Source organism: Xiphophorus maculatus, chromosome 23 (assembly GCF_002775205.1).
Source record: "Xiphophorus maculatus strain JP 163 A chromosome 23, X_maculatus-5.0-male, whole genome shotgun sequence".
In the NCBI taxonomy this organism is placed as follows: domain Eukaryota; kingdom Metazoa; phylum Chordata; class Actinopteri; order Cyprinodontiformes; family Poeciliidae; genus Xiphophorus; species Xiphophorus maculatus.
Window position 1 is genome coordinate 24,646,308 of NC_036465.1, and position 23,588 is coordinate 24,669,895.

A 23,588-nucleotide genomic window follows, 5' to 3' on the forward strand; every position below is an offset into this window, starting at 1 on the left:
TATCTTTATGATTGGATGCTGCTTCTAAGTTATCAATTAGCAGTGCCAATGGCTGTGAATCCGCACTTCTGGGCCTTCTGGCCATTTTACTGCCATGCAACATGTCTCTTTAAGAAGACTTCAATTACCTTTTTTTCCCCACCTGTCTTATAGCAACGTAAATCTCTGGATGTATCTGAACCTAAGTGCCAGTCAGTTTTTAAAGAAAGCTTAGATATGATATAAAATAAGCACCATAAATAAACGTTAGTCTCCTCTTTCACCGTCTGAACGCAGGTTAGTCCCTTACACACACATACAGTAGTGCTTGGCACCTTCCTGTACTGCCAAAAGTACCAACACCTGCTTTAATGACTGTGATGTCACTATTTTTCATTGGCCAGCAAACTTACCAAACCAAAAACCCAATACAGAATTTACAAGGTATTACTATCAAGAAGAAGAGATGTCTGAGCCAATAATGGCGGATTGCCTCCATGCTATGCTGGATCGATACAGTAATTCATGCCAAAGGAGCCCCACCAAAGATGCATATAATCAGTACACTGAATAAATGTTTTCCATACCGCATCATTCTAGGGTCATCTTTTTTGTTGTTAGTTTTATGATTGTTTTATGATGCATTTGCTTTTATTAGTTGGAAGCCACAATCGTCAATAATAACAAAAATAAGTGGTTAAAATACGATACACCTCAGAGCATCATGGACCTATAATGCACAAGTGTCACATTTTTACTGGAATAATTATGTAATTTTCCCATTTGTGACGTTGAAACCCGCATACTCGCTTTACAAGAACACTACCAATGCATCAGACACAGAAAGAAACAGCAGCTCATAGTGCAGAGGATTCAGTTTATTGAAGTCAAAGTTTAACAACTTAGGTTTACAATCTGTATTTTCTGTAATATATATATATATATTTATATTTATATATATTTATGTACTTTCATATATATGAAATCAAAAAAGGCTACTTTAGGAAGAATAAATGTCATTTTTCTTTCTTTTTAATATCTTTAGTCAGTTGAATGTACAGAATAACAGTAAGCTAATATTATCCTTGAAAAAGAGCAATATGTTCCTTTTTTTTTAATGTCGCAGTGCAACTTACATCTTACACACCTGTGCAATGTACCATAAGGTGTACACCCCTGAAAGAACACACAGTGGAATCTCCCTTTTCAGCCTGTTTCTGCAGGTCTACACACACACACACACACACACACAAAACAAAACCCTTAAAAAAATCCGGGAGGGGCAACACAATCAGTGTGTACAAGCAAACCGCTCTCAGAACTCCTTCATCTACAGTATGTCTACAGTTTGAGCTGGAGAGAGAAGACTTCGTACGACAAATCGAAGAGCGTGAAACTGCATCGCAGCTTGTTCGACAGGCGTGTGTGTGTGTGTGTGTGTGTGTGTGTGTGTGTGTGTGTGTGTGTGTGTGTGTCTGCGAGCAACACTGGTGTGGTGAAAGACCTTTGCTGTCAAAGAGAGGGTTTTGGGAGGCACAGGGAAAGTGCTTGCATCGTTAAGTTTCTTTGTGGCACTCTTGAAATTAACCGTTGGAAAACATGAGCTGCGGATGCGTTGGATATTTCACTTCAGTGTTACATGACGAAAGAAATCCACTCAAGACCGACAGAAAAAAAAAACAAGATCAGGACACACGGTAGTTAGTGCTGGATGCAGCCGGTGCTACACATTGTTCAGTCTTGGACACTAGGGGGCACCATTGAGTCCTTGGCCTGAAGTTGCAGATGAAGCGATTGGTACAGACCATTCCAGTGTGGTAGTCCGTCACCAGCCAGCATCAGCCACTTCCTCACAGGGATTCCTAGGTAACTGCACTAATGTCTCTAGAGACAGAAACCTAAAAACGTTTTTTGAAGTGTCTCGTAAAAGTAATAACACCCCATGAACCTTCCTATGCTGTGTTTGCGCACATATTTGAAATTACAGTCAATAACAATATACATTTAAAGCATTTCACCAGGATTTTTGTGGAATAGTTCAACTCAAATGTATAGTCTAAAGTTAAAGGTGACCTATTGTGAGTTATGATAGGTCTATGGGCTACACAAAACATTTAGATAATGAGATTTTAGTCTGCTCTGTTCTCTGGATTTTGAGCTGTTCTATGGCGTCCTGTCATTTTAAATCCAAATAAGCCCAACTCAGCATGTTTTCCAGCAGCCATTGTAAAGCGCATACAGCGGTAAAACCAGCTGACTGGAGCTGCCGCTACATGTGGCCTTAACTATCGGGAAGTTATTTTCCAGAAATTGAAAAAGGATTATGGCCCCCAAAAAATCTGGGCGTTTTTTTTTTGTTTTTTTATAGTGCTTGGGTTGTTTCATTTTCTTTCTTTTTTTTAGAAGCAGCAGAAACCCGAATGGAAGTACAAAAATTTGCATTATGCAAAACGGGAATTTCGCATAATAGATCCCCTTCCAGCAAAAACGTTGCCTGGTATGAAAATATATTACAAATAAAATTTTGCTCCGACAGGCCTAAAAAAATAATCCAATCTGTTCAGAGGTTTATTAGGGAAAATGAATGAACAAAATGCCTGATAAAGACTAAGAAACACAGCAGAGAGGCCAGAAATAAAGTGCAGGAGAAGTTAAAAGCTGGGTTAGTTTTTAACTCGCGTAGCAGAACTGCAAAGCCACCGAGACACGGCCGGCGAGGAGAGCGTTGATAGAGGAAGCAGCGGAGAGGCCCGTGGTAAACGACGATGATATGAAACATATTTATCTCAAGATCCAGAAGAGTCCTACCCAACAGACCTCATGGTGAAACTGCGGCAAAGTGTTGACTTATGAGGGACGAACACGAAAGCATGCCGTGTTTTTCAGATATTATTTGTAAAAAAAAAAAAAAAAGAAGAATGAAAACTATATTCAACTATTTCTTTTAAGCAACAGAGGGATTAAAAATAGAACAGGGTCTCAATTTTTGGGGGACCCCACAGACTTTTCATTTCTTTTATTAAATGCATGTTTTCCATTGTACTTTATATGAAATTCAAAGACCAAAATAAGGAGAATTGTATTAATATTTGGGTTTTGTTTATGACTCTAAACAATAATTAAGTATGTGAAAAGCTTAAAGTTATGGAGCTTTGTATTTAGGGGAGAATAACATGGGATTACTGCTCAGCGGATGTATTAAACCTACCATGCATCAATTCATACCCACCTGTTTATAGGACTTACCTATAATACCTATTAATGTATTAGTGTATTTGCATTAGTAGAAGAGTTTATTTGTGGTGGATTTGGCGCCAAAACGGGCTCCGGCCCAGGGGCCCGCATCCTTTTAAATCCGGCCCTGGCTCTGTTACATAAAATCCTAATTAAATACAGCGAAGTTTGAGGAATTAATGAGACAAATTCAGAGTATGTTTATGGGCTGTGAATACTTCCAGGAGACACTGCAGACGAACCAATAAACAACAAACTGAAACCGTCCGCTTGAGTACGAAATTCAACAACTGCATTACAAAAGAGCTGAGCAGCAAAAAGAAATATCACCTTCGGATGTACAGTGTGTGTCTTTAAACCGTATGCAATGAAAGAAAGATTTTGAAAATATACGCTATTAAAAAAAAAAAAAAAACCCCAACAAAAAACGTACTTTTTTGCATGTACCATGCGCTACAAGACTAATAAATAAAAAAGGAAGAAAAATAATCCACAGTATTTTTACCCTGTCCCACTCTGACCAGTTCCAGGCCTTTCCTCATGCAACGCATCGCAGAGAAATGGGCCAGCTGTGAGCCGAGCCGGTACGACCGCTGCCGAGCGCCCTGTGTAAAGAGGAGGGTGGAGGGCGGGGCACTGCAAAAAACCTTGGCATAGAATACATCTTACTTACTTTACATTATATCTATGACACAAAAACGTAAATAGATTTATATATTCTCCTCTAGGCTTAAATATATCTGCAGACTGTACACGAATCGTTAGCAAATGAGACGGCAAACGCTTTTTACCTGATATCTGAACAGCAATGGGAAGGAGGCCGATGAGACGGAGACCCTGTGATGCAGCCGATGGGACACAGAGATACAGAAAGTGCATTCTTTGTAGTGAGTGACTTCTTTGAAAAGAGAACTCCTTTGCTCTTGCATTGAGTGGGAAAAAAAAAAAAAAAAAAAGGTAAAAAAAAAGAAAAAGGAAAAAGAAAAACAAAAGTAGTCTTGCACCCACACTAATAGAAACACCGTCTCTCTCCGCTACCTCTAGAAGCGTATCACAGTGGTAGTGGAACTCAAACATTTACATCAGTATTCACATTTACACAAGTCTTTTTGAGAACTACTAGATAGGGGGAAAGAGGGGGAGAAGAAGGAGAACAAAGAAATCAGAAGGTGCAAAAAAAAAACCGGGATTGCATTTGAACAGAGGAGCCTCCTTCTGCAAGGACGTCTGAACACTTCACAGTTTAAAGGAGCGTGCTTTGTGGCCGGCACAGTTGTTGCTTGATGCTTAATTTCATGGGTTCCCAGAGAAACAGCTTTAAGAAAAAAAAAAAAATAAATATAGAAACGGCGTTTCTATATTTATTCCTGTTCTCACAATTTCCCACGAGAGATCAGCCTGAAATAACAGCGGTTTCCCTGTAAATCAACGAGATATGCAATGAGAAGTAAAGAAAACAATTTTTAGAGAAAGGGGGAGAACTGGTGGCTCTGGGTGCAAAGTTCGTCAGTAGAAAAGTACAGTGCTGTGGTGAAAAGGTTTCTCGTCTGTATTGCTGCTACATAGCCTCCCCCCGTCCTCTAACATCGACAACAAAAACAAACAAAAAAAACACAAAGAAACAAAACATGGGCTCAAAGTCTCCCTTTTTTTGTTTGTTTTCCTGTTTTGCTCGACAAGCGTGTGGACTTTAGGTGAGTTCCATAGACAAAGGAAGATTAATGCTTTCTGTTCAGGCATGCAATAGGCACCCTGTGTGGGGGGAGGGTCCTCGTGATTATCAAAAGTTCATCCACGCACCTCTCAGACTGCTCCCCCCCCCCCTTCTGTGATATTTACACATCTTACAAAGTCTGTCCCCGTGTTTGTGTGTGAGTGCGTGCTCGGAGTCGTGACGGGACAACGGGAGGCTCTCCGGGCCGAGAGTTGGGGTTTCGCGCGTCGGCTGCCCCGTGCCGCACACCTCACACGTGCGTCTCGATGAAGGAGTGCGTGTGGGTCATGAGGGGCGCGCCCATCGGGGAGAGGTCATCCTGGCCGTTGGTGCCGGGGCTGAGCTGGCAGATTTCGGCGTAGAGCTCGCTGTGCCACTGCTTCCACTCTCTGAAGGTCTGGGAGCAGAGCGTGGGGTCCTCGAGAAGGGCGCAGATCACTTCCAGCTCAGACTCTTTGGCCTGCAGGACCAAAGAGACACCAACAAGATGGAACTCGTCTTGAAATGTAAAACAATTTAAAGCTTTTTAGATGAAGTCATTGAATCAGATTTAATAGATTTATCATTCGACTTGTGCCTTAGGTCGGACCTGATAGTGACCAAAGCTCGCTTTAAGAACAAGCCGAGACTTAACACTTCATGGTTGGGTGCTTAAATATTGTCAACAGCAGCTGCGTTTCCATTGACCATATAATTGGAATTATGAAGATAAATTTGCTTAATGGAAGAACGGCAATTTTGAGAAATTGTACATTTTTTCCTAGCATTTTTACGCTAGGATCTTTTTCCTAGCGTAAAAAGTTTGTTGCGCTAGCATGAGGTGATTTGTTTTGGGGGCTGTATTGAAAGTAGTGTATTCCGCAAAACTGAAATGGAAAATTTTTTTTTACATCCTGCGAGTCGTATGATCGACAACCAGATGTTACTACTGGTGGAAAAGACGACTGGAAGCGGTAGGAGGATGATGGCTACAACATGATTTTATTCATGTGTGAGTTTAATTTCTTATTTAATGTAAACAATGTAAATTTGTGTCTTTTCAACATTAGCCGATTATCGACAAAGTTTTGCGCACATTTGTAATGGAAGCGCAGCTAACAACTTCCAATAACATATTATCCGTTCCAAGTCATATTATCAAATTTCCTGTTAACATTTTTCCTTGTTTGTTTGTTTTTGGCTCTAGTGGCTATTACTTGAAAGTGCTGTGACAGGAAAGTAGGATAATGAGAGACAGGGAAGACATGGAGCGAAGGTCAGCAGGCCGGGAATCGAACCTGCGACGTCCGCATTGAGGACTAAGGCCTCCTTATGTGGGTTGTGCTTAACCCCTGCGCCACCATAACGGCCACATTTTTTAATCTAAAAGCATGGTGAGTCACTGGCAGACTGCCCAAGCACCCCTACTACTGAGCTTAGCAAGTTTCCTGGGGGAAACCCTGCATTTGAATGTTGTACATTGTTTGTTATCCTGCTGTCTAAATTGAGGCTTTTGTCTTTTTTTATTTGTAAATGAAGGAAGAAAAAGCAAATCGACTTCAAGAATCAACCATATTGGAGATTGGTTATACTGACGTCAAAATAATCGTCATCAGCATCTGTCTTAAATAAAACTTCATCGGTGGGTCCTTCTAGGATAATAAGGCGTGACGGATTTGGCGACGGTACCTTCAAAGTGCTGCGGAGGGCTCGGACCCGGTGCAGCCGGTCGTTGAGCAGGGGGTCCCTGACTCTCTGGGTGAAACAGCGTCGCAGCTCCTGTTTGCTGCAGGGCCTGGGGTCCCCCAGAGCGTTCACGTTGGCTTGCTCCAGGGCCCGGTAGAGCTGCTCTAGCCCGTCCAGAGGCTCAGGGTCGCGTCCGTCTGAAATCCGTCGTTCCCTTCCCTCCGACACTCTCCTTTCTCTGCTGTCCATTCTGAAATCCCGCAGGTCTGGAAAACCCAGAGGGCAGGAAGTGAGATTAGTGAGATTCAGACCAGTATAAAACTGAAGACAGCAAATTAAGGGTCACTGCTTTTGACCCTTTCCACGCAGCGTCACTGTCTCCAGGAAGCGACCCACTTTGTCGTGACGGACGTCAAAACAACCTATGCGTTGTTTCAGCTGAATAAACACACAAGGATGTAAACCAAACTTATTTTTATTGTAAACCTTTTGAAGAGGAAAGAAGACTTCAATGGATAGCAGCCATCGATCGTAAGGACGTTTTGTACAAGGTAAGAAAATTAATGTTCCAGTACTTCACAAGTAAGATTTTTAAGACACAATCAAATATTGCAGTGCCCTGTAAATACACAGTTTAGAAAAATGTCATTTTCTTTAACATGTTTACATTTTCTAGAGATGTATAGGTTAGATAATGTATATCCTTCCACTTTTATCACATGTACGATTCAATATGAACCAAAATGGAACAGGCGAGTTCGTCTTCTTACCATCCTCTGCCTCCAGCATGTCTGCAGCTGAGCTCTCTGCCTCCTCATCCTCACTCCTTTCCTCCATATGAGCCGCACTGTGCAGAAATTTCCCCAGGATTGGATCTCTGTTCCTGGGTAGACTCTGGCTCCGCTGCTTGTGGGAGCGTCGGTGCGTGTGGTTGTGTGTGTACGGCCCTCGCTCCAGCGGGAAGGGCCCGTCCCGCTCCCTGTCCCTCTCCGCCGCATGGTGTCTCCGTACGGGTAGCGTCGCTTGCCGGCGCCTCTCCGGGGACATTCCCTGCCTGCCCAGCCCGCCGTAGTACCCCATCTCTCCGGCCATTCCCCCAATCAGGCCGCCGTAGTCACTCTCCCCCGGTGCCGTCTGCAGGAAGTGCAGCCCCGCACTGGTCAGCGGGGTCTCGATGAGGTCCTGCCAGGAGCGGCGCTCGCGGTGGGACGAGCGGCAGCTGGACGAGTGGGTGCTGGTGCTGCCCGTGCCCGTCCCCATGCCCATGCCGTCTCCGCGCTGGTCCTCGGCCGAGGAGTGAGAGTGCGTGGACTCGCTCGAGAAATGTCGACCGTGCTTGGACTCCGGGAAAGGGCTGGAGGAATTCACCTGGAGAGGGAGAGGGGAGGTGGAAGAGACCATCTGTGGAGGAATCGGGGAGGTGGAGGCACTTTTGGGGAGAGGGGATGGAGTGGAGCGCAGGAGACTCATGGAGCTCAACGAGCGGGGCAACTGGTCGTAACTGTGGAGGAGGTTGGCCTGAGTGGGGATCAGGTGTGACGGAGCGAGCGGGAGGAAAATGTTACCAAGCGGGTGTGGTGTGTGAGCACGGACAGACAAAGACAGGAGACGAGCAGAGCAAGACCAGGTGGGCGAGGACGGAGAGAAGAAAAGGCAGAAATACACCAAAATAAGAGAGCAAAAAAAGCAATGAAATGATAGAGGTGTAAGTACACAAAAAAAAAAGATTGACATGACTGCTGAATGGTTTTAGTTTGAGTAATCATGGTGCAGCCATGGTGCAGGATACCCAGAAGGAACGATCTGTCAGAACGTTACTGTGAGCAGCAAGTTAGGCTTGGAGAATGATTGGAAACTGAATTTTTAGGGGGAAAAAAACTAATACTAAATAAATTCTAGGTGTGATAAAACGGCAGTTAAAAATTAATCAAAATAAGAACAATGGTGTTGGAATACATACATATTTAAAGCTAACATACCCATTTACTGTATGCTTATATAAAGTAGATGTTTACTGTAAACATTTACTGTTTACATATAGTAGACGTACTGTATGTAAACTTTTGATTTTGAAGAAAGTAAAGCAAAAATTATGTAAAAAAAAAAAAAAATCAGTTTTTTAAATTTTTCTGGCATATAAGGGATGTTTAGTCTGACTTAATATCATACAGTGGGGAAGAGAGGCTGTGTGTCTCTTTATATGGTGTGTGTAAACATCTGACTTCACCTGTTTACAAACATAAATGAAGCTTTTCAGAATTCAGTTTTGGACGATATGCTAATACAGCTCGACTTTGGATCGTTGTTTTGTAGACTGAAACGTCACCCACAGCATTGACATGCGACACATGTGGCCTTTACTCGTCTACATTCATGACAGCCAGCATGTAAAACATCACGAGCCTCCGCTGACGAGGAGCAAAGATGTCATGAGCAGCGCGACCTACTGCCACCTAGAGGTCAGACAGGGTAAACGTTCTGGCAGCGTGACTGTGATCTTTGATGCTTAAAGAACCAGATAGTCTCCCACTCTGATGTTTTATTAATGCTGAGAGCTCTGCTGTGTGCAGCTCTGAAAACTGTGGGGCTTTTAGGAATAAAATATTCCATCAGAATGAAACGCTGCGGAGAGAATGTCGAGTGGGCCTGAATGAGAGGCTGCGTTACTCACAGATGGCGTGCGGTGGTAAGTATCACAGAGGGACGAGGGCCCCTCCTGTTTGAGTGTCATCGATCCGTCAACCTCGTCTTGATCGCTCTCGCTCCAGTAGTCTGATGTGAGGACAAACACAAACGGCACGCAGGCATGTGAATTCACCAGCAGGAAGGAAAGGAGCAGCTTATTTTTTTTATAGACGCACCTTCATCGGGGCGTGGCACCTTATCGTCAGGTGTGTAGCCAATAGCAGCTAAGCCCAGCCGGTTCATCCACCTGCAAGAAGCAAGCAGACTTACAGCGGATGTAAAGGCAGGAATAAAAAAAAATTGAAAATGGAGTGCAGAAGGAAGGAGAGAAAATGAAGAATGGGTGGCTATGGACAAATCAGAGGTCTATTATCAGTGAATTTGATAATAGATGTAGATCACCATGAACAAACAGACTTCTTCCTCCTGAGGTGCTTCCCAAACATTCGTAATCATTTCAGAAAGGGAAAAGTAAAATCAGGAAGGAAAGGTCCGACTTCCTCTAAGCCACGGACACCAATTTGTCTTCACTCCATGTCCCATCATGCCCCTGTGTTCCTCCACAGAAACCTGTGGTTGAGCCTGTTGCATTAAGCAGTTAATGAATTAATTGAGATATAAATTAACATGACCTCGATCATTTCCATTCTGATGATTAAATCTGAAATCATTTCATACATGGCCTTGGGTGTGTGTGGATTTCATTTCTGTTTTATTTATTGTTTGGTTGAGCTTCATTTTGGAGATTTAAAAGATCTTCCAGTTCCAGTGTGGAGTGTTCTTTACAAAATTAAAGTTTATTAGTCACAGAGAGAGTGCATTGTTGTGCCATTCTTGTTATATTACTTGAAAATGGTCTCAAAACAACAATATTAACGTTTATCGCGATAATTACTGGGACAATTTATCGTCCAACAAAATTTATTATTTGGACAGGCCTGAGTAAGGTCGCAAAAGTGTTCAAGTATTCACATTCCTGAATTTTTTTTCTCATTTCATCGCTTTACTACTGGCCAAAACCTGGACTGTGCAGGTGCTAAAGTAAATGGAAGAACAGTTTAGTTAAATATAATCTAATATCTCAAGAATCTCATCCAAATCCAAACTTAACCGTTTCATAAATATTACACTCTCAAAGTTATTCAATAGAACTCTTTATTGGAGCAGAAATATTGGAAATCAGGCTGGTAAACCTGATTACAACTCCCAGGAGCCTCATTAGTTGCATCATGGGTGCTTTAAAGAGAAGACCTTTGCCTATTAGAAATTTTATAGTTTTGTCAAGAGACATTTCTGAAATGTTTAAAACTTCTGCCTTAAGCAAAGTAGAAAATGATTACAAACTCAACAGCAGACACTAGATTTCTTTGGCATTGGAAACGTGGAGTGTGTGACGGTCAAGATGGATCCAGTCCAACGTCAGAGAGTTCATGATGTCCGTGAGGAAACTTTAGTTTGAATGTCACTGGACTGTCAAACAGATCTGGTCCCAAGCAAATCCGAAAATTCTGCTGGGTTTGGTTTTAGAAAAGTTCTTGGATGATACTCAACTAGACGTCAGTCACCCGACAAAAACTCTGTCGAAAATCTCTGGTGGGATTTCAAAAAAAAGATTTCACAAATCCGCTGTTAAAAGTTGGTAGTTTGGCTCTGCGTTAGTTTTTTGAGTTTCCTGTGTTGTGGAAACAAAAGCTCTTTTTCTGGTTTTAGAAAATTAGCACCATATCCTGATGCCTAACCTGCTTGGCTCCTCACAACCCCCTGCGACCCCTAAAACGGGTCCTGACTTCTTCCCAGGAAACGTGAAACTGTTTTCAAATTCATCAAACCTCGACTGCTTCAGCTCCACAAAACAGAGTCTATATTTAGTTTTAGTTTGGTAAGTACTAAAAAAAAAAAGAAGCTGCGATGACATTGAAACAACTTTCATTTCTTACAGAGACATCCGTGTTCTCGCACAGAAAACTTGTGAAAGTGCCTGCAACCACACTGGCAACCACACGAACCAACAAAATGCTGCACAGAAGTCAAATATAGCTGCTTAATTACGATCCTCCAATTATCTCCACATGTCATTCAGGGGAGGTGTAGATAATTAGAGCTCATCAGATGGCACTCCTGCAAATATCATTACAATCTCCCTCTCAGATGCACACACGTGACTCATAGATACACACACACACCCCTTCAGTCACATGTGTTCCCAGCTCTTATGTTTATCAACAGAAGACCATGTCTTATTCATGCGCAGTGTGGCGTTGGTGGGCCGCTGCCCTGTGTAAACTTGTTTTATTCGGCTAAAATATTCATAAACATGACACGTGGCGTCCCTGATCTCTGACTGCTGTTCACCCCAACACACACACACACACACACGCACACACACACGCAAAGATGAAGCTCACCTGTTCATCTCCTCGAGACAATCTGTGGCGAAGAAGAAGCTCTTGATTTTGGGGTGACAGGCTTTGAAGGCGCTGCAGTCAGCCAGAGAGAAGGAGTCTGATTAGCTTTTTTTTCTTCTTCTTCTCCTTCTTCCCCCACCCCTTGTTTTTTTTTCCAGCATGCACGGCGCGTTTGTGTGCGTTCACGTTGTGTGGGTGAGAGCAAATGTGCTTGATTAGTAATTCTGGCGACATGTGAAGGGGAGACTCACAATTTCCGCCTGCACTCTATGGCTCGGTCTATTCTGAACTCGGGGAGGCTGATGAAGCCCTCAGCCTTCTCATCCTGCGGGCGGAGACAGATGGAGAGCGGCGGTACATCATCCACACAGAGAACAAAATGTCAGGCACACTGATGTACCAATTTTACAGAGGATACGATCGGCGAGGTGGAGTGCATGAAAACAAGAGCTGCTGTTTACGTTGGCAGGGATGGTTTACTAAGACACACTTAGCATTAAAAAACCAAGCTGTGGTTCTCTTAAGTGGGCTACATTTAATGTACTTTGAAATTAAAACTGATAATATCGTCATCCGAATGTTCATTATCACTTAGGGCAATACAAATGTTACATAAAAGTGATGTTTTAGTCATGAAAAGCAATCTTGCATAAAACGGTGTTCTTGCAAAGCTTCAAAAGTTTAAAGGTAGGTAACCTACTGTGTATGCTTCTTTTTCATCAGGTTAGGACAGGTCTATGCGCTATACAAAACATGTTTGATATATTTTACATGTAGTCAGTTCTGCCTATTTTTATCTCCTTTCAGAAGTTGCTGTTTCGGGGCATCTTGTCACTTTAAATCCAAGTAAGCTGCTGCTTGCCCCGCCCCCCAAACTCAACGTTTACACTCGCACGCAAAAATGGCTGCGAACAGATTCGCAACTATACGGCCATACATCTTTGAAAAGCAAAAGTAGAGCCTGCTGCTCAACCAACAAGTATGCAGCAAGTGTTTTCTAAATGGTAGGTCAGCAACTAATTACCTGCCTTTTCCAGCGGCCATTGTACAGCGCGTGCAGAGGTAAAACCACCTGACTGGTGCTACACTTGAGTTGCTAGGTAGCGATGCAATGCCCGCTGATTTTGACTTTTAACGGCTGGGTGATTTTTATTTTTTAAGCGCTCAGGCTGTTTTCAGAAGCAGCTGAGACCCAAATGGAAACATAAAAGCATGCAGAATGTGATTTAAAAAAAAATAAATACATGTAACCAACTTTGTTATCAGAAATCTGCAATACATGAAGTAAATACCATTAATCATCGTGTAAACATGAAATAACGGACCGTCTTTTTCATAGGAATCTATGTTTTCTAAAGGTATGTAAAAAGCCTGAAGCTATACTCCTTATTTAGTCAACAAATTTAGAAAGAAAGTAGCTTTAAGTCAAATAAAACTTTATTCAGTGAGGGGGAAAAAAAATAACTCCCACATTGAGAAATTAATGTTTTTCTCAAAATAATGCTTGTCACAACTGCTGATGCCAATGCTGTAAACACATTGCACAACCTGCTTCTGGACACAAGGAGTTGCTTAATCCTCAGTAAGGCTCCGGGTGGTTGGATCACACAGAGGAATGAACCTCTGGCTGTTGTATTTGTTTATTTCTCCTTAGCTCACTAACTGTGCTCTTTCACTCAACAGGTTTCCTACAGGATTTAGGACTACGGACTCAGATGGCAGAGGAAACAGAGCTGAGTTTGGGTCTATGTTAACTTGGTCACATTTTTTGGGGGGTCTTTATTAGCTTACTGTTAGAGACCACCAGCTTTTATTGAAAATCTCCTGGTATTTCAAAGAGTTCATGAGGTTCCCGGGATCTATGGAAGAGAAAGCTTTTCAAAGTATCCATTCTTTGTTTCACACTTGAGCCGCCTCGAGAGTTAATTGTTGATGACCAGCTGAGTCGTAGTTTAATCTGACTAAAGTTAAAGACCCGATAAGAAGAATAAGCTTCATGTTTATGATTTTGATGTAAAAGCAGAAGTTCGCCTGCCTACCAGCTGGTATGGAATTGGCTTGTAAAGGATGGTGCTCTTATTCTTTTCACCTCTTTTGCCTCCATACAGTTTGTGCATCGTGGCAAGAGAAATACGGGCCCTCCGTCCAGTAGTCACTTCATATTCATAACCTGCTGGAACAGCAAATCGTGTGTTGCTAAACCAAAGTGTCTAGACACGGTCATCAATTTAGAAATCAAAGATAAAAAAAAAAACATGATCCTCTTTTTCTTAATGCCGTGATGGCACTCAAGTTGAACCGTAAATATATCTCACAAATTTCCAGTGATATGACGCAATAAAAGATGGAGTCATCTTTAGGCTTTTTACACTCCTTCTATCAGCAGTACCAACACTGAAGCAGGCTGACGCATGAAAACAGTCGGATCCTGTCTACATCTTCTGAGCAATAAGCAAAAAAAAAAAAAAAAAAAAAACGTGTTCAACCCTTTCATGGCTTGAAAATGTATCAAAAAGGAGACGGAGAAGCTAAACGACTATTGACGTAAATGTCTTACGTTTTGGTTGGTGTACCAGTAAAGGCAAGATTCTTTGAGGATGAACCAGTACTTCCTCCATTTTTGGGTGAAATAGCCTTTAGCGTCCTTCTTCTTCCACAGCCAGCCCTCGCAGTCGCCGTGGCCCAAATCCTTACAGGAGATTCTCCTTCGACTGGCACTGGTGAGGGAACCTGGGTCAGGAGGCAAAAAAACCCCCAAAAAAACGTGTCAGCCGCAGAAGTGGTTTTGCAACTTCTGCAACCCTTTATTATATTCGGAGCACATTACACCCGAGACAGTGACAAATGGAGACTGGCCAAAAAAAAAAAAAAAAAAAGCAAATCATTAATTACTGGGAGTCAAATAAAGGACAAAATGGGAGCAAGAATACACAGAGTCTTTTGTGTCTCTTATGTGTGAGTTTGTCTTTCATCTATTTTCATCCAGTAAAGTACATCAGGACTTTCCAAATATATATATATATATATATATATATATATATATATATATATATATATATATATATATATATATATATAAACTGCAGATGTCAGAGCTGATGGCCTTTTAATATTATTTCAAGCCTTGTCATTCGGTGACTCATCGCTGAGAAACAGTTTCAGATGAAGCATTTGTTCAACTCTCAGGCAGAATTCACAAAAACAAAAAAATGTTTCGCTGCATGTTATTAAAATTGACTAAATATAGGACGAATAAAGGAAGAAACAATGACATACTTACCTTTACTTCTCTTTTTGGTTTTTGTTCTTAAAGACGTGTAATGGAAAGACTGAAACGAGGAGAGAGAAAGGTGTTAGCAAAGTTCATGCTTAATAATAACGGACAAAGGCAAAAATTTAGAGCAGCCCATTTACTCTCCATTTTAAGCTTGCTCTTTTCCATTTGCGTTTTGATTTAAATGGCTTACTTATTTATTTATTTTTTTACCTTTTATTAAACATGCTACTTTTGTGGTAGCTAGCCACATTAGCTGGAATCTCACGTAAAAGCATCAGGAACAGTTTTAGCCCACCAGCTAAACCCTTTTACTCTAACTGTAGCTTTTTACATATTAATACATTCTCAATAAAAACAGACTGAAAGCAGTAAGGAAAATGTAAGAGTACCAAAATATGCTAAAGCTAACTATTGGAGTGAAGGTTTTGTGCTATGCTAACTATATTTGCTCTGTGCTTTTAAGTTTCCATTTTGGTTTAACTGGCTCCTTTTTTTTCAAACCTCCATGTTTTCTGCCAAAAGACAATCTTCTAATAGATATTACCTATTAAAAACCTTCAAGCGTAAAAATATGTACTTTTTTTTTGCTTAAAGTTGTACCAAACTTTGAATAGGCTACCTGTTTTTACGGTCACTGGGTCTTTGTTGATGTTTTGTTTCTCTGCTGGATTAGAAGAGTAATTTGCCGCCATATTGGGAGGGTAAACTTGTCTGAACTGCTGTATGACTGAAAAGGAGAAATAAATATTCTAACGGAATAAAATTGCCGCACAACTATTCTATGCGATCAAAAGTACATGTTTAGCTAGGGCGTTTATCAAATGAAACATCTTGATAGTAAAACAGTGTACTTTGAAGGAAATCAATCATTCGGGATTTAAACAGACCAACAGGCAAATTGTTATGGATTGCTTTTGATTTTAACTTGTTGGGGTGTTGAATAATGTGGAGGCCATTCGATTATTAATCTATTCTTTATTATATTTCTTTGCAAAAAAAATGAATGTAAATATTTAGCATTTATTATGGTCAATATAATATAGTGCATAAACATGAGGTTACTAAGCAAATTGACAATAATCAGTGACCAATAAAATTATTTTGACCCTTTATTATTGTATGTAAGCACACATATGAATGCAACCATTTATTATTATATGGTTGTATCTGTATTTAGTTGCTCTTTACATTTTCCAGTTTGGCTTCAGCTTTATTTAACAAAGAAGAATATGGTTAAATTTGTGGTGTGATTTTGTTTATTTTTTTAACCTGGTGAAAATGAGATTTTATCATTCAAATTCTAAAACTGAGATACAAATATATCTCAGAAAGGAATATAAATTGCTTTCTTAAAAGCTAAGCATGACTCTCATTTCTTTGAGCAATTTCGCAGTTGCCTGCTTGACAAACAGACTTTAAAATGAGTAGAAAAACACATGGACTACACATAATATAGGTAACATTTTAATTAAAAGAAATGACTGGGGAAATGTAAAATCCTAGAAAAACTATGGTTTACCCCTACCCAAGATATTTCAAATACCTTTAAGGAATAAGTAAGACTTACTATCGGATATCTACCTTCTGAAAACAATTAAACAGTTAAAATATGAGTTTTATGGTGTATTATTTTAACTTTATTTCATTCTAATTTGTGCGAGAATGTTTGTCTGTAAAAAAAACCCTGAAATGGTTCCTGATTTCTGTTTAAATTGAACCAAACTGAGTCGCAGCGCTTTGGAGGAAAGGTTCGGGCTGGTGGCTGCAGCAGCTCCTGAGTCACGACAGCCTAAATATGGAAATCTATTTACCTCGATTGATTGCTCTGTTTGATTTCATCATTACAGTCCTTGCAGTCCCCGTTTATTCTTAGAAATGTCCTCTGTTCATGCACGGCTGGGGGTTCGGCTATTATTTCTACAAAACTGGTTTTCGTGTAACAGCCGATGCGGCTGCTGTGGAGATTGCCGATGCGAGTGAAGCCTGTGATGCTTTAGCAAAACGAGGGAAATCGAAACGAGAACGTACTTGAGAAAAGAAACGCTATTTTGTTCTTTATGGACTGAGATGTGCCAGTGTCCCAGACAAAAAACACAAACAAAACACCAGCTCCTCCTACCTTCCTCATGGAGGCGGCTCCTGAGCTTCCTGTACCAGAGTACCTGCAGGAGGATTGATAGGATTCGATTTGACCACAAATAGCTCGTGACCGAACACTTCCCCGATCGCAGGCATGTGGGGGAACTCACCTGTCGGTCGTGTCTGCTCGCAGCGTGTCTGCACCCCGCTGGAAGACGGAGAAGGAAAGGGGACCCATTAGAAAGCTGGAAGCAACATAAGTGCACATCTTCACCTTCCCACATGAATAATGTTTCATGTTCCATCAGACCAGTCAGTAACACAAACTGAACACTGTACAAGAAATCCGTAAAATTTACTGTATTTTATCGTAAATTAGAGATGTTTTCATACTGTTGCATTAGCCAGTATTTAATTGAAGCTGAAGTGAGTCTTACAACTTCACATCCACTTTGTTGCCAAAAGTATTTGCAGTCTTTCCACTGGCTCCCTGTAGCTCAGAGAATAAACTTAAAACAATACTGTTGTTAGTTTATAAATCACTGAACAGTTTAGCACCACGATACATTAAAGATCTGCTGTTGTTGTATCAACCCTCCAGACCCCTCAGGTCTTCTGGTTCTGGTTCTGCTCTGCATCTCCAGAACCAGAACCAAACAAGGAGAAGCAGCATTCAGCTTCTGTGCACCACAAATCTGGAACAAACTTTCAGAAAACTGCAAAACAGCTGAAACACTGACTTCCTGTAAACCTAAAGATCCTGCTGTTAAGACTTGTTTTTGATTAATAATAACTGGAACATCGATCAATATATCTGATGTGTATTTGATTACTCTTAATGATGGCATGTGACAAAATGTAATGTTTGTTGCTTGTCTCATAACTGGTGTCTGTATTAAGTTTTTATCACACTCAATTGCCGTGTTGCTGCTGATGATGATAAATTTGATTTCAGACAAAACATAACAAAAATAAAACTTTCATGTTTTCTTTAAAGGTTTTATTGCCTCTAGTGGCCTTCATTTGAAAGTAGTTCAGCAGGAAACAGGGTAATGAGAGAGGAGGAAGACATGCGGCAAATGTCGCCAGGCCGGGAATTGAGCCTGTGACCACCGCCACGAGGACTAAGGCCTCAATACGTGGGTCGTGCTTTGCCCCTGCGCCTCCACAGCACCCCAAAACTTTCATATTTTCTAAGTGTAAATGCAACGCCCTACTACCAAATATACATTCTCAAATACATGCAAATACACCACTTGTTCGGTGACTGTCAGTCTGAAAAGGAGTAAGACGAAGTCTGACTTACATAATCATATTTCTTTTCCATCCTATAGTTCGATCATCTATAATCCTCTGCCCCATACTCCTTCTAAATCAAAAATAGTTCCTGAACCAGATGAAAATGATGCATACACAGACGTTGCTGACCTGTGTTATACAAATAAACTTGACTTTAAACTCTCTATCCTTAATTTGTAGGATTTAATATGATGCTAACAAACCCTTTGTGGCTAGTATTCGTTCTCTCTTTCTTCCCTTCTGCACATTGTATAGACATAAAAACATATTTAAGTTGCCTGCCAGTCTTGACAAGTCAAAACAAAAACAAAAGTCAAACTCATCCAAGATTGACATACGACCAATACCGGAGTTGAGTTCTACAACTCTTAGTGTTACCCTGTCGTCTCCACATTGGAAAACAACGACGACGAAAGGAAACAATAATGTTGATGGGAAATATTTTGGCTTAAATAAAAGATTATATATAACTATTCTGAATGAAATGACAATGAATAGTTTGTTATTTTTTACACCGTTTGGATAATCTGTCAATTGCACAACTTTTAGTTGGGTACAAAGTGGCTTTTATGGAAGATTGGAGAGAAGAGAACCAAATTTGAAAGAAACCAAACGATGTGGAAGCTTTTCCTCAGCAGGGACAGGATATTCCTGTTGTGAAATGTCTCAGCGAATGCAGCAAAGCTGTCTCTGTGTTGTTTCAAAAAGGTGAATATTTCAACCAAAAAACAACAAAAAATGTAAAAAAAACTTTCCTCTAGTCCCGTCCTGTGAGATGGACTTTTTTTTTTAAAGCAAGATTTCTTACCTTGCTTTAAAAATGCCATTCAGCATTTATTTACATTTGTACAGACACAGTAGCCGCACAAGCCCCTGAATCAGAAACGGCTCCATTACAGAGCAGACTGTTCTTAGCCTGATTACAGACTTGATTTCTTGATGACTATAATTTACTGAGGCCTGGTGTTACAAGAATTATTCCCTAACACCACAAATCTAATCATTTGTGAACCCTTAAGCTAATCCTCTCTGCAAAAATCCACTGTATTTCTCAATCATTTAAATATTTTTTTTTCCATTCCAAGCCGGCCTGTTTGGATGATCAATCCGAAGCCGCAGAGGGAACTGGGCGCCGTAAGCCGAAGGTGAGAAGAGATGATTGGGATCATTTCTGATTAGAAAGCGAAGCGGCTCAGTCAGTGTGTCCAGGGGACCGTTATCCACTAATCCAGCCACTTTCGCAAAAACTTTGAAACACACACACACACACACACACGCAACTTGGAGCCAGCGCACGCTTTGCATTTCGCATTAGCCTGTACTGGCTTTGTTTAGGGTCGGTTTCCGTAAAAGCACCGATTTCGTGGGAGGGGACACGATTAGTAGGGGACCAAGAAATAAATAAAACGTGAAAACGAGCAGGTTGTTAAGACGGCATATGCTTGTTAGGGGGGGGAAAAGAGAGAGAACACCTCATGTGCTGGCGAACAAAGATGAGTCACAGCCATGAAAAACACGCAGCTGAGAGGGTTAGAGACGGGGCTGGCGAGAGCTGGGCTGTGTAAGCGGCGTGTTTGTTTGCATGCTGCGGGTTTAAAGCACAGTCTGTCAGTCGGGCTTCTAATTGGTCTAGCTGATGCTGAGTCATACACCTACTCACAGGGATGCTGCTCTTTGTATGCGGGTGTGTGTGTGTGTGTGCGTGTGTGAAGGGGTGTTTGTTCGGGATAAACTCCTGTTTAGACTCCGGTGTGTCAGAGGAGATGGGGATATTAGGATGAGTTAGGATGAGCTGTGAGATGCATACCGTGCATACAAATGCACTCCTGTGTGCTGGAGTGTGTGTGTGTGCTGGCTTGTACGTGAGAGAGAATATGAATGCTACAAAAAGGGGCGTGCCTCAATGTCACTGTCATGGCCGCCAGTATCATCTGCGATACTGGCGGCCATGAAGTAGCACTTATCTTCGTCACCTCTACATGACAAACACTCCCAACACACACACACACATGCCCGTCCGCAAACGGCAATGTGTGTTTATCTGCAGACACAATGACCTATCCTCTAGGTAAAAACAGAAAACGTGAAGAGCAAAGAACGCTAGAAGCTCACAAAGTATACCCAGGGCTGTAAGAGGAAGCAGAGAAATTGTGAAGAGTCGCGGCCTTACAGCTGGCGGTGGTCTTTCTGTGGACTTTGGCCTTTGACCTCGAAGCTGCAGCAGATTCCAGGAACAACCTCTGAGCTCTCTAAGCAGCCCTAGGAAAAACTGAGCTACCCTCAAGCTCTGGTAGAGGACTCCAGTTTGAATCAGAGAGGACATGATTACAAAAATAAAAACACAATAAACTGAAAATCTGTGGCGTGTCTTTAGATTCAGTATTGACCTTCAATACTTTATAGAACAAAATATAATATATAAGATGGAGAACAAGCTACTGTACCACTTTGTTTCAGTCTGATTTTTTATAAATATCATTTATGTACTTTTGCATTATAGAATAGAATAGAATAGAAGTACTTTATTCATCCCAGCAGGGAAATTACTTCGCAGTTACAGCATAGAGACAAGACAAGACAAGAGACAAGACACAATAACAACGTCTGGGTGTTGAGTCTGGAGTTTGGCTGTGGCAGAGCTGATGACGTCACAGGCCACCGCTGCATCAGCTGATAGGGGAATGTAAACAGCGATCAAAATGGCGGACGTAAACTCCCTCGGTAAATAACACGGCCGCATTCCCACAGCCAGAAGTTCAATGTCCGGGCTACAAATCTGTTCCTTCACGTTAACATGACCGGGATTACACCACCTCTCACTCACATAAAGTGCAATCCCGCTGCCCCTCTTCTTCTGACTCTTGGAAAAGTCCCTGTCCCCCCCGCACCAAGGAAAATCCAGGAACCTCCACGCTGTAGTCCGGAATAAGCGAGTGCAGCCAGGTTTCCGTGAAGCAGAAGATACTGCACTCCCAGTACTCTTTCTGGGTCCTAACCAGCGCCGTGAGTTCGTCTGTCCAATTTCCCAAAGAGCTCACGTTCCCCACAATAATCGCCGTTACCGCTGGCCTGCGCCGTCTCCTCTTCTACCTCCGTTTAACTCCAGACCCGCAGCCCCGTCGTCTCCTCCGTAACTCCTCCGCAACCACAGGCCCATCTCCGGGCAGCCGTTCACGCGAGCACACAATGCCGCTACTCCGCTCGGCGAAGTTCTCCGCAACCAAGAGTATAAAAAGTAGCAGAAGAACGCGGAGAACATCGACAGAACCACATCCAGCCATTGTGGAAAGCACAACTGATGATCCATGGGTTCTTCAAGCACGGATCCTTAATCGGTTACAGCAAATATACACAGACAAACACACACGACGGGAGCTGCGTCTGCGGTGGCGGCATGATTATCGTAACTCCCTGGGGCTGCGATAAACAAACATATAAAAGGGGCATAAAATAATCTACTCATTCTATCCAAATTATACTTGACTCTTTTTTTTGACCCAGACCTAGAATTTTAAAATTTGCTTATTCAGATCAACATTATTATTATTTTTTTGCGGTTTCAGCATAGATAAAGTAAAAGATTTTCAATGAATTAGTTTACTTTGTAAAAATGCAGAAAAATAAATCCTCATAGTTTGATTGTTGTGTTACCATAGCAACAACTTGATGGTATGAGATGAATCTTTGCGTTCGAGTTGGTTTGTCCACAGATACGTCTCAGCTAATAATAACCAGTTGTCAGCAAAACGTGATTGCTTTTTAGCTCGACCTATTAAGCTCGGCCTCCTCTCCCAGATTCCACTAAATCTGTATCGAAGCGCCGTCAACGATGGTGCTGTAGTGAGAGGGGCCCCTAAATCATATTCTACTCAAGGCCCCATGAAATCTTGGGCCAGTCCTGATTAATTTATTGCACGTAATCAAATTAAGTTTATCCAAATAAATGTATTAAGTTCATTAAATTGTCTCATTACACACAAATAAATTAAATTTGACAAGCTTCATTTGATTACGTCACAAATTAACACAATTTTTTGAAGCTGGAGCTCTATTCTCTCTCTCCAGAGCGCCTGAATCAAATAATTCACTTATTACCAGGCTTCTGTCAAACCTGATGGCATGAAGTGGAGGTAACTCAGACATTTGATTGAGGTGTGCAGAGTAACCAAAAGAATTTTACTCAAGTAAGAGTAGCACCACCTCCACACATTTTTACTCAAGTAAAAGTAAAAAGTATCCGTCCTAGAAATTACTCAAGAAAGAGTAAAAAGGTATTTAGTAAAACGTCTACTTAAGTACTGAGAAACTGATCAAATTATCAATCATTTAATATTTAAAAAGTACGCAGTGAGACAGACAAAAATATAAATATAAGAAATTTTGGTATCTTAAAGACGGAAATGACGATAATTCAAATGAGTAACAAAAAATAACTGAATCAAGTTTCAATAAAAAAAACTTATGAAACTAACAAAATCTGCAGGTGTGTTTTCTGGTGAATTTTTTGGTTAAAATGTGTTTGTTTTATAATGAAATTACCCAAATCAAAGTAAAAAGTACAGAGTAATAGAAATACTCCTAAAAGTAATTTTTTGGGTGAGACGTCGGCTCTCTTGGAAATTAATAAAGTCAATCAGTAAGTGTCAACAGAAAGTATTTTTGCATTGTATGGCTGCTGAACACTTAAAGTATCAAAGTTATGATTGTTGTTGTTGCAGAAACAAGCTTCGCATTTTTACCGGTGAGTCGTGACAGACAATAAAACTTTGTGTCAGTGTTTTCTAAATTAAAATTAGCCTAACATGTTGAAATTAGTTCACTTTACCACAAACTTCAATATATTTCAGTTGTATTCTCTGTGATAAACAGCGTATAATTTTAAAAGTAGACTGAATTTGTACTAAAGGGTTTTTTTTCCAAGAACTAATCTGAAAAGTGTGGCATGCACTTGTTTTCTGTACCCTTTACTTTAACAGTCCTGAATAAAAATGATTCCACTTTAAAAAGTCATACAATTACTAAACAGAGACCCTCTTAATGTTATTTCCTCACAGCAAAAAGAAACACATCTGTTCTGTTTCCAGCCTCAGAGGTTTGCTGGAGAACAAAATCGTCATCATGACTTCATGAAGTCCAAGGAACAGCAGATATGTCGGGCATGCAATTATGGACAAGTTCAAAGATTTTTAAAAATCCATCCTAAGACTGGAACATTTCACAGAGTTCCGGTCAATCCATTATCCAAAAATGG

At 41.1% G+C, this 23,588-nt stretch overlaps 1 protein-coding gene across 2 annotated transcripts in view; it reads right to left on the reverse strand.

The window, feature by feature from the left end:
- Positions 1-1,603: 1,603 nt before the first annotated feature.
- LOC102223831 (connector enhancer of kinase suppressor of ras 2-like) overlaps positions 1,604-23,588 on the reverse strand; it is an 83,711-nt gene continuing 61,726 nt past the window's right edge. For both annotated transcript variants that reach the window (XM_023328197.1, XM_023328198.1), the window contains 11 exons: positions 17,209-17,246; positions 17,079-17,121; positions 14,963-15,011; positions 14,240-14,412; positions 11,934-12,007; positions 11,683-11,754; positions 9,454-9,524; positions 9,264-9,364; positions 7,363-7,960; positions 6,596-6,858; positions 1,604-5,387 (listed from right to left, as the gene is read on the reverse strand). In XM_023328197.1, coding sequence (XP_023183965.1) covers positions 5,178-5,387; positions 6,596-6,858; positions 7,363-7,960; positions 9,264-9,364; positions 9,454-9,524; positions 11,683-11,754; positions 11,934-12,007; positions 14,240-14,412; positions 14,963-15,011; positions 17,079-17,121; positions 17,209-17,246 — 1,692 coding nt within the window. In that variant the 3' untranslated portion in view covers positions 1,604-5,177. The remainder of the gene's footprint in view (positions 5,388-6,595; positions 6,859-7,362; positions 7,961-9,263; positions 9,365-9,453; positions 9,525-11,682; positions 11,755-11,933; positions 12,008-14,239; positions 14,413-14,962; positions 15,012-17,078; positions 17,122-17,208; positions 17,247-23,588) is intronic.